Raw genomic sequence first — 11,311 nt, forward strand, 5'->3', positions numbered from 1 at the left:
AGCCACTGCACCCAGCCTCCCTTCGTGGTATATGCAAAATACTTCATGGATTGAATTTTCCCCCAGACACGATCAGAGTTTTCCTTCAGTTTGGCATGATCATTGCTCATCCTGAGGCACCATCTCAGTTTCTGGCACACCAAACACCACTATAGTCATGCAGAAAGAATGCGTTGAAGATAAGAAATGTGTGCCATCGGGGGAGGGCTGGGGGTTGCGGAGAGCATTAGGAAAAAGAACTAATGCATGCTGGGCTTAATACATGGGTGATAGATTGATAGGTGCAGCAAACCACCATGGCACACATTTAACTATGTAACAAACCTGCACATCCTGCACATGTACCCTGGAACTTAAAAAATAAAAATTAAAAAAGAAATGTATTTAATGTAGTGTATACCAGTGTCAAGTTTTCCTTTGTATCAAGGTCATGATTCTGTTTACTGTCTCTCTCAACACTTCCTGTACCTTCTCATTCCTCAAGCTGTAGATAAAAGGGTTCAGAAGAGGGGTCACCACTGTGATGAGGACAGTGGCCACCTTGTCATAATCCAGTGAGGAGTTCTGATTGGGTCTCACATACACAAAGATGTTGCTCCCGTAGGCAATGGAGACAACAGTGATGTGAGAAGCACAGGTAGAAAAAGCTTTCTGACGGCCCTGGGTGGAGGGGATATGCAGGATGGTAGAAATTATGTACACGTAGGACCCAGTAGTGAATGCCAGGGAGCTCAGGATGGCAAGGGCAGAGAGGAGAAAGTTTATCTTCTCAATGAGGTGAGCATTTATACAGGCCACCTGAAGAAGAGGGGCAATGTCACAGAAAAAATGATTAATTTCTTTCCTACAGTAAGGTAGCCTTGTCACTACAATGGTTGGAACCAACACAGACAGGAAGGCTCCCACCCAGCATCCTAGAACCAGCAGAAGGCAGGCCCTGCTGTTCATGATGACCGTGTAGTGCAGTGGGTCACAGATAGCCATGCAGCGGTCAAAGGACATCACCGCCAAGAGGATAAACTCCACTGTCCCCAGAAAGAAGTAGAAATATGTCTGGATCATGCAACCAGCAAAAGATATGGTTTTCTTTTCTCCTAGGAGGCAGGCTAACAACTTTGGGGTAATGACAGTGGTGTATAAGATATCCAGAAAGGACAAATTACTGAGGAAGAAGTACATTGGGCTTTGCAGGCGATGATCAATCCATATCAGGGAGATGATGGTGATGTTTCCTGTCGCTGTTAATGTGTAAGTTAACACAAGAACCACGAAGAGAGATATTTGAATCTCCAGGAGAGCTGGGAAGGCAATTAGGGTGAATTCAGTCACAGTGCTCCAGTTTCCCATGACAATTACTATATGGTGGGCAGAGTTTCCCTGAAGAAACAAGAAAAGGAAAATCAGCTTAGGTAATTTTGTAAATATCTGTTGAGAATGTATTGAGGAGAGTGGCTTATATTGGGAGATGTAGACCTGGCATGTAGTCCTCTATCCGCAAGTTAATTATTGTGCCACGTTGGGAAAGTCAAGATACTATTTAGGTACTTGGTTTTTTTTTCCTGTAAAATGATGTAATAAGGCTGGATAAAAAAACTCTACCTTCTAGTTATAAAATTCTATTCCTTTTCATTAGATGAAATTTCTAATCTTTTCTATTCTTTTGGCTTCATTTTCTCAGGTAAAAATGTGCTAATGTACTGATGTATACTTAATCAGAATGCCCTTCTATTATTCTGGTTTACAGTTCCTGAGTGGCAAACCCTTTAGAAACATAAAGTCTTTTCTATAACAAACTTTCTTTCACTTTGGTGGTTGTCATTTAATAAAGGTTGATTTAGTTTTTTCTACATTTGTAGATACCCAGAGTCTCTGAATTCTTAAAGTCTTTCCCTAGCGTGTATAGATCTGTGAAAACAGTCCAGATTATTAAAAGGAACAACAGCTCATGGCTCCTATTAATCATTTTAGATGACACCTCAAAAAGAAATAATGAGTGTCTCGCCCTTAGATTATGCCTTGTGTCTAAAACCTACCTTCTACAAGTTCTATGAAGTAACTAATATATATCATATATCTGGCTGATCATTTGAGAGCACCATATATAGTGTGATAACATCAGAGAGGCACAAATTATATACAGGAAGGCAACATAGAGATAATTCACCTCACTTAATTTACTTTGTCAGCCGACATTGTGAAACTGTACTTCAAGATCATCTAGTTTGTTCTTTATCCCACAATGTAAGAAATGATTATTTTGCAGAGACCTGCCCATTTTAGGTAAAAACTAGCCCATGCTTTAACTCTGGCCTTGGTGCTTTATTTATCTAGATATCACTTAGCACCTTCTTAATAAATCCTTAATAGATACGTTAGCATCTCCTCCACTCTTTGCTACTGATGGTGGCCACCTCTTTTTCTTTTTCCAAACTCCCCCTGCACTTTCCTCCAAGATAAAAAAGTTTACCCTCTTATTTTATTTTTTCTTTTTATTACACAAGAAAGACATTTTTAGTGCAAAGAATTAAAAAATGCAAGTGCAAAAAAAGAAAATTATAATCTGTAATCAAACTTCTTAAGAGATACAGTGACATTTTGGTGTATATAGTTTTAGGCTATTTTAAAGTTCAAATTACATACTTGTGTATCTAAAATAAATCATACTAGGTGACTATTTTGTAATTAGCTTTTTTCCTTTTCCTTTCTTTCTCTTTTCTTTCTTTCTTCCTTTTTTTAAAACAATTTAGCATCTTTCCATGTCAATTCCTAGAAATCTTCACAATCATTTTTGAGAATTGTATAGTGTTTGATTCTATCAGTGGGACTGTGATATATTTAGCCAGTTGCTTAGTGCTGAAAATTTAGATGGTTTACATTTCTTGCTTGTATAAATAATGATCAAATAAATATTCTTCCACATAAATTTTTTGTGCACTTCTCTTATTAATTCCTGAGAATCTTTTCCAATAGGATGTTCGCCCTTACTATTTGTTACTCAGTACAAAAACCCAAGAAATATTTGTTCTTATAATATTAGATTTTACTTTACTAGAGCAGTTGATAATGTAAAATCACTTACAGATCTCTTTCATGGGTTCTTAGTCTGAGGGAATAGTTCTATATCATAGCTGGGCTGGGGTAGCTGATGCCTCAATAGCGAAGAAATACTGTGCTCTTTTTCTTTTTTAATCTTATTTTATGTTCTGAACTTCAGTTTTCTCATCTTAGAATGCTGGGCTGCACATTTAAAAGGTCCATTAAAGTCTTAGAGTCCTACTATCAGTACTTTTTGACTCCCTGATGCACCTCAAAGATTGTAATTTCTTTTATTCTCCAATAAATAAGCTCCTAAATTATTTGCTAAGTTACTGCATGAAAGTGGCTAATCATGAATACATATGCTAATATAATAGCATGGGAAATTACATATGAACTTTCTATACAAGGCATTTTGTTATCTGTTTTTTGTGTGTCTTGTATTATTATTTCCGTGGGGTTGTTCAGCATGCAAATTATATTTTACAATTTTTTTTGGTTTTCAATAAAAATAGATATTTATTGAGTTTTTGGTAGTTGCCAGACATGATCGAAAGCAGTTTACTCTTTTAATTTTCATTATAACCTATGAGATAAGCACTACCTTTATTCCTGTTTTAAATTTTACTTTAAGTATATTTTACATTTTAAGACTCAAGTATTAATTAGATTAATGTGAGATAGTTTAAAGAATTGGGTTCCAATCCTGGTTTTTACCACTTGGCAGCTCTTTTTTATTGAATTAAATTCGTCACCTCTGAGTCATGGCTTCTTTATCAGAGAAATAAAGATAATTCTAATGTTCAAAATGACCTGCCATAAGGTTTAAATTAAATCATATATGTGACAATACCTAATAGATTCTTGCTAAAAAAATGATTCTTTTAAGAAAGGAGATGAACAATTAACACTAATTGTTTCTTATCTGAATTAATAACAGTAAGTTGTGAAAAGATTAATTTTTAACTGAAGAATATTTCTAATGCATACTGAACCTGAATCATTCTAGATTGGCTTCTGACTCCATTAAGAATATTGAAAGATTAGAGTGACTATACACAGAAAAGCAAATTTAACAAAAGTTATATTAGTAAATAAACATATGCAAAAAAGTATACTTACATTGCATCAATTATATAATGTAAAATATTGCTGTTTTGTATGTGCAGACATAGGAAGAGGCTCAAACTTTATCATATATAAGTGTATGAATTAATTCATAGTATTGTATTTTGTACTTTGAATTTATTATTATTTTTACCAATTCTATTTCTAACTCATAGAAATATCTCTCAAAGATGAAATAACCCTTACTAGGCCACTGACCATCCAACCCCATAATGAATCCTTCTGATAAGCACTCTCACCACATATGCATCCAGCCATTGCTTGGATGAGTTCAGTGATTAGTAAATTACTATCTTGCTTTACCACTGACTGGCTGGATGAAAAACTCTTATCTCTGTTATGTAACTTCCAAATACATGTTCATGTACTGATTTTATGGATCAAATACTAACCTTTTCACCATGACAGCCCTTCAAACACCTTTATGTTCTAGATATCCTCCTTGCCCTGCATTCCAGTGAATTCAGCACAACACAAATTCTAGAGTCTGTTTTTGCAGATAAAGAACGTAATACCTGTGGTAAGTGGCCTTAAAAACTTACAGAGTAGATCTTCCTCAACTTCCATTTATGGGAGGTTGAAGCAGGAGGATTGCTTGAGGCCAGGAGTTTGATATCAGCCTGGGCAGCATAGCAAGACTCCATTTCTACAAATATTTTGAAAAAACAAGCCAGGTAAGATGGTGAGCATCTGTGGTCCTAGTTACTCTGGAGATGGAGGTGGCAGGATTGCTTGAGCCCAGCAGTTCAGGTTGCAGTGAGCTATGACCATGGCGTTGCACTCCAGCTTGGTCAACAGAGCGAGACCTTGTCTCTAAAATCAATCGATTAATCAATCAAAAACTATTAAGTCTTAATTCTCAGGTATTTTTCCCCATTCAGAGTGACTATATTTTGTCTCTTTGCTTAATTTTCAATTATTTCAATTATTCAGTAACTGAGTTTTTTGAATATAGAATTTCATACAAGCAACTCACCTAGATGTGGCTAAATGGATTCCTTCTTAAGCATATTTACCAAGTGATGACTCAGTGAAGGGAACTCAGTAAAGTTTTTGGTGTTTCATTTTACCTTCATGACTATTGGACTATCCTTCCATTGAAGCTTTTACTAAATGATCTTGAATGTTATAAATGTTTCACCAGATTAAAGGTGACTTGAATTTTTTTTTAACTACTTCTTTCCTTTTCTCAATAGAGTAAAGCTTCCTTTCCTTTCTTCTGTCAGTTTTTTTTAAGTAAGTGGATGAATTATGGTTTTTTCATGGGTTTATTTGCCTTAGAGAGTTAGATGAGAACAGCTCTTGGGGATATGGGTCAAAAGAAGTTAATTAATATTGTTATAAAAGAATGTTGGTTCTGAACTTCCTAATCACAAAGTTTTAGACTGTCTACAAATAGAGCAGTTAGGGGTTCCTTGGGGATTTTCCCAGACATTTTGCTTCTTCCATTTAAAGAGAAAAGAATACCTTAAAAATAATCTATAAGGAAGCTAAAAGCATGCAACACTTTTCATCCTTCTTAAGTTTACTGATATAATCGGAAATATTCTACAACAGTAATGTTCTAGAGTTTCAGATACTATGTACTACCTCTCTCTATGTTAGCATAATTTTTAAAAAAGTTCCAGATGAAAATAGGGTCATAGTAAATTCCACAATGTTTTTCCTCCCTGTCCTGTCCCTGTTGAAAAAGATGAGCCGTTGTGTAATAATCACATCATGCCATTATCAAAACACCTCATGTACCCCATAAATATATATACCTACTATGTACCCACAAAAATTAAAAATAGAAAAATTGTAAAAAGATGGGCTCTTGTATAGAAGTCAGCCTAGTACAACTCTGTTCTTCCATGCTCTTGACCTACCTCTTATGGCTACAAGCTTTCCATAAATTTCCACTGTATTCTCTGATTTTTTTAATGAAAATTCTTTCGAACACTTTTTACTTAACTAAACCCCCCCCCTTTTTTTTTTTTAACCTTAACAGTAACCTGACTTTCACTTGAGGACACTGGTTCCACTGAGTTGAACGCACATCCTTCTTTCCATGTACAAGAGTGACAGAGTTACATAGCTGCAGGGACATTATAACAATATAACAATATTATATAGTTTTATATTTATATTAATTATATATTATGTAATATGCTGTATGACATACATTACATAAGTGTACAATGTGTTTATACTTATATATAAATTTGTTATGTAAATATATAGTATATTTATACTATATTAATTTTATAATAATATAATAATTTTGTTGTTTTTGTTATTTTGCTCCCAATTTCTGCTTTCAATAAGAAATTATTTCTCTGGTTTCTGATAAAACTCCTCTGAGGCTCATAGCATAGAATCTTTTTTATTTTTCTAGCATACAATCTTATAAATTTTCTTTGGTTCCACCATTTATTGCCTAAGTTTCAAGAAATAAGCAAATAACTGCTATAGAGCCTTCAAGTAAGACAATTATGGAAGTCATTTTTTAATTGACTCTTTTGGTGGTTCATGTGAACAGCTTTTGTCAGCTGTTTTGATTTGCTTTTGTTGATATTCAACCTAAAACTTGAATATCTTTTTTTAAAAATAATCTCAACTTTTATTTTAGATTTCGGGGTACAAATACAGGTTTGTTACATGGGTATGTTGCGCGATGCTGAGGTTTGGGGTATGGATGATCCCATCACTTGGTTAATGGGCATAGTACCCAATAGGTAGTTTTCCAGCCCACACACCCCTCCCTGCTTTCCCCCCTAGTAGTTCCCAGTGTCTATCTTTATGTCCACATGTACCCAATGTTTAGCTCCCACTTATAAGTGAACACGTGGTATTTGGTTTTCTGTTCCTGTGCTAATTCACTTAGGATAATGGCCTCCAGCTACATCCATGTTGCTGCAAAGGATATGATTTCATTCTTTCTCATGGCCATGTAGTATTCCACGGTGTATATGTACCACGTTTTCTTTATTCCACCATTGATGGGCACCTAGGTTGATTCTATGTCTTTTGCTATTGTGAATAGTGCTGCAATGAACATATGTGTGCATGTGTCTTTATGGTAGAACAATTTTATATTCCTTTAGGTATATATTCAGTAATGAGACTGCTGGGTCATATGGTAGTTTTAAGTTCTTTGAGAGTCATATGGTAGTTTTAAGTTCTTTTAGAAATCTCCAAACTGCTTTCCACAATGGCTGAACTAATTTACATCTCACCAAAAGTATATAAGCATTTCCTTTTCTCTGTAGCCTTGCTGGCATCTGTTATTTTTTATTATTTTAACTTTTATTTTAGGTTCATGGGTACATGTGTAGGCTTGTTGTATAGGTAAGTTGTATGTCATGGGGATTTGGTGTACAGATAATTTTGTCACCCAGGTGTTATAAATAGTACACAATAAGTAGTGTTTCCATCCTCACTCCCCTCCCACACTCCAATCTCAAGTAGGCCTCTGTGTCTGTTGCTCCCTTCTTTGTGGCCATATATACTCAAAGTTTAGCTCCCACTCATAAGTGAGAACATGCAATATTTGGTTTTCTGTTCCTGTATTAACTCACTTAGGATAATGGCCTCCAGCTGCATTCACGTTGCTGAAAATGACATGGTCTCATCCTTTTTTAAAGTTGCATAGTATTCTATTATGTATATGTACCACGTGTTTTAATCCAGTCTACAGTTGATGGGCATTTAGGTTGATTCCATGTCTTTGCTATTGTGAATAGTGCTGCAGTGAACATACTTGTTCATGTGTCTTTATGGTAGAATGATTTATATTCCTTTGGGTATATACCCCATAATGGGATTGCTGGGTTAAATGGCAATTCTGTTTTAAGTTCTTTCGGAAATCTCCAAACTGCTTTCCACAATGGTTGAACTAATGTATACTCCCACCAGTGGTGTATAATCATTCCCTTTTCTCAACAACCTCTCCAGCCTCTGTTATTTCTTGCCTTTTTAGTAATAGCTATTCTGACTGATATGAGATGGTATCTTACTATGGTTTTGATTTGCATTTCTCTAATGGTTAGTAATGTTGAGCATTTTTTCATGTTTGTTGGTCACTCCTGTGTTTTCTTTTGAAAAGTACCTGTTCATGTCTTTTAGTTATTTTTTTAATGGGTTTTTCGTTTTTTGCTTGTAAATTTGTTTAGGTTCTTTATTGATTGTACATATTAGATCTTTGTTGGATGCATAGTTTGCAAATATTTTCTCCCATTCTGTAGGATGCCTGTTTACTCTGTTGATAGTTTCTTTTGCTGTGCAGAAGCTCTTTAGTTTAATTAGTCCCACTTGTCAATTTTTGTTTTGTTGCTATTTCTTTTGAGGACTTAAACACAAATACTTTGTCAAGGCTGTTGTCAAGAAGGGCATTTCGTAGGTTTTCTTTGAGGAATTTTAAAGTTTGAGTTCTTACATTTAAATCTTTTAAAAATTTGGATATCTTAATCTTATTTCCAATGATTATTTCCTCTTAAGTCATCAACTCCATTTTTATAAATTAGATCTTGCCATTACATATAACTAATCTCTGAAATGTCAAACTCTAGGGTATCAATTTTGAACTGTATTCCTCTAATTAAACAACTGTTTCTATGCACTTATTTCATGGCTTCGTCCAGATCTCCAGCTGATAAATACCCCCATTTTCTAGCAACCTTTCTGCATATATATACACACACACACACACACACACACACACATACATATAGATAGAGCGATATTTTAGAAAACTACATATATATACATATGAAACAATTTTTTTTCTTTCAGTATTTTAAAGATGTTACTTCACTATCTTCTGGTTTGCACTGCTTCTCACAGGAAATCTGCTGCTAATCTATCTTTGTTTCTTAGTATGTAATATATCCATTTTGTTTTTTTTTTCTGCTTTAAGATCTTTTTATCAATGGTTTTAAGAAATTTGATTATCATGTGGTTTGGTGTAGTTTTATCCATGTCTCTTTTGCTTGGGGGTTTGTTGAGCTTCTTGAACCTTTGAGATTATAATTTTTATCAATTTGGAAAATTTTGGGTCACTATTTTTTCGGATTTTTTCCATTCTCATTTTACTTCAGTGACTCTAAGTGGGATTTGCTTGAAGTTGTATGACATTTCACTGATATTCTGTGTTTTGTTTTGTTTTTTTATCTTTTCTCCTTTAGGTATTGTTTTTATTGGTATGTGTTCAAGTTTACATTTTCTCCTACAATGCCCAATATGTCAATAATTTTATCCTGTGTAATTTTTCATCTCAGACATTGTACTTTTCATCTCTACTTAACAACAAATGGAATGTAGACATAGTAACAGTCTTAATGTCTTTGATAATTCTATTATCTCTGCCATTTCTGGATCAATTTCAGTTGATTGACTTGTGAGTTTGTTTTCCTGCTTCTTTATATATCTGTTGATTTTTTGATTGGATACGAAATGCTGTGAAATTTGCCTTCTTGGGTGCAGGATATTTTTGTACTCCTAAAAACATTCTTAAGCTTTTTTCTGGGGTGCAGTTCAGTTGCTTGGAGACAGTTTGATTATTTTGGATCTTGTTTTGAGTCTTTGAATAAGTTAAAGTACTCTTATAAGACTATCACATCACAAACACCTAATAAGAATGAGCAGAGAGAGACACACAGAGAGATTTTTGTTGTGGAATGAGCACTTCCACAAGTGGAAGCTGACACAAAAATGAAAGCCTGTAGGAAATATACATCCCCCTAATGTCACTTCAAGCAACATTGTACAATGACATTAAGGGAACCTACATTGTAAGCCTTAAGATTTTAGGTGCTGCATTGACATCTCTAAGCTCCACAGGGCCTAACTGAGTTCTCCTGCTTTCACCAGATATGCCTCCACCCTGCAGCAGGAAAGGCTCCCTACTTGGCCATTTTTCCTATCAGTCAGGCCAACTGCACCCCACTCAGTATTCAACCTAACAGGCTTCTGTCTCCTGCCAGCCCAGCAGCTGTTCACTCTGCCCCGAGTGCCAGCGCCGTGTCACCCTGCTTGGCATGCAGTGTTCTCCTCTCTCAGCTGTGAATATATGTGACTAATAAACTACTCTCAACTTTATCTGTCTGTCATTGAGTATCACGTATTTGGCCATCTCTAGAATCATGGGGTAGAACAACCTCCCTCACCAATGGGGTGAAGGGAGTGCCACATTTCAATTGCGTGTGTGTACGTGTATGGGGTACCCAGAAGTAGTCTAAGTTGAGGAGCAGTTTAGAGGAGTTCTGATAAGAAAATACCTAAGAAATAGTGAATTAGAATAGTGGTAAATTAGATAGGATGGCATCAAGTGACTGCCTATAAGTAATAATTGCCATTTAAACACTTTGTCTTCTCCATACTTACTATGTTAGATATCCTAGCTGCCAAAACCCAGACAAATTCCTCATTCTTAACTATTTATGACCACAAGACACTTTACTTTTAGGGAGCCCCATATAATGGAGATAAAATGTGAGAGGGTTAGTCTGGGGTTCAGCGCAAACCTTTTTCATCCATTGGCAAGCCAAGGATGTTATTTTATAATGAATACATTTGACTGTAACAAACATTTTCACTAGTATTTTCCTAATCTTTCCTCTCTCACCTCCACAAATAATCTTGGTGTCTTATATAAAGTGTATTATAACCTGTTATTCTCTATATTTATAGATACTCTCTTCCAACATTGAATACATGTTTAATGACTGTTGACTGAATGGAAAGCTAGCCACCATAGGGGAAATGATATTAAATTCTCAGACAGAATGACAGGTTCCAGTTCTGACTCTCTTACTACGTAGATTTTAAAAAATTCTACTTCACGTGGGCCTCAGTTTTCTCATCTTTAAAATGAAATATTTAAGTAAGATACTCTGTAAAGCCCCTTCTGCCTCAGATCTTTGATTTTATGTCTTTGTCTATGAGGGATATTCCGAAAATTACCTTTACTGTGATTTTTACAACAAAGAGAAACAGTATTGTGTAGTAATTAAGAGCATGGGTTTTGAAGTCAGATAGTTCTTGGTTTGACTCCACTTAACACCTGAGTGACTTTTGGACAGTTAACATCTCAACTCCTCAGTTGTTTCATCCATCAAATGGGGATAATATGAACGCCATAGAATTGTCCTAAAAGTGAAATAAGATG

At 35.2% G+C, this 11,311-nt stretch overlaps 1 protein-coding gene across 1 annotated transcript; it reads right to left on the reverse strand.

The window, feature by feature from the left end:
- Nucleotides 1–405: 405 nt before the first annotated feature.
- LOC100452231 (olfactory receptor 6M1) lies at nt 406–1,347 on the reverse strand. Its single transcript, XM_009236071.3, has one exon. The coding sequence runs from the start codon at nt 1,345–1,347 to the stop codon at nt 406–408; it is 942 nt and encodes a 313-aa protein (XP_009234346.3).
- Nucleotides 1,348–11,311: the final 9,964 nt, after the last annotated feature.

This window comes from Pongo abelii, chromosome 9 (assembly GCF_028885655.2).
Source record: "Pongo abelii isolate AG06213 chromosome 9, NHGRI_mPonAbe1-v2.0_pri, whole genome shotgun sequence".
NCBI classification, from domain to species: Eukaryota; Metazoa; Chordata; class Mammalia; order Primates; family Hominidae; genus Pongo; species Pongo abelii.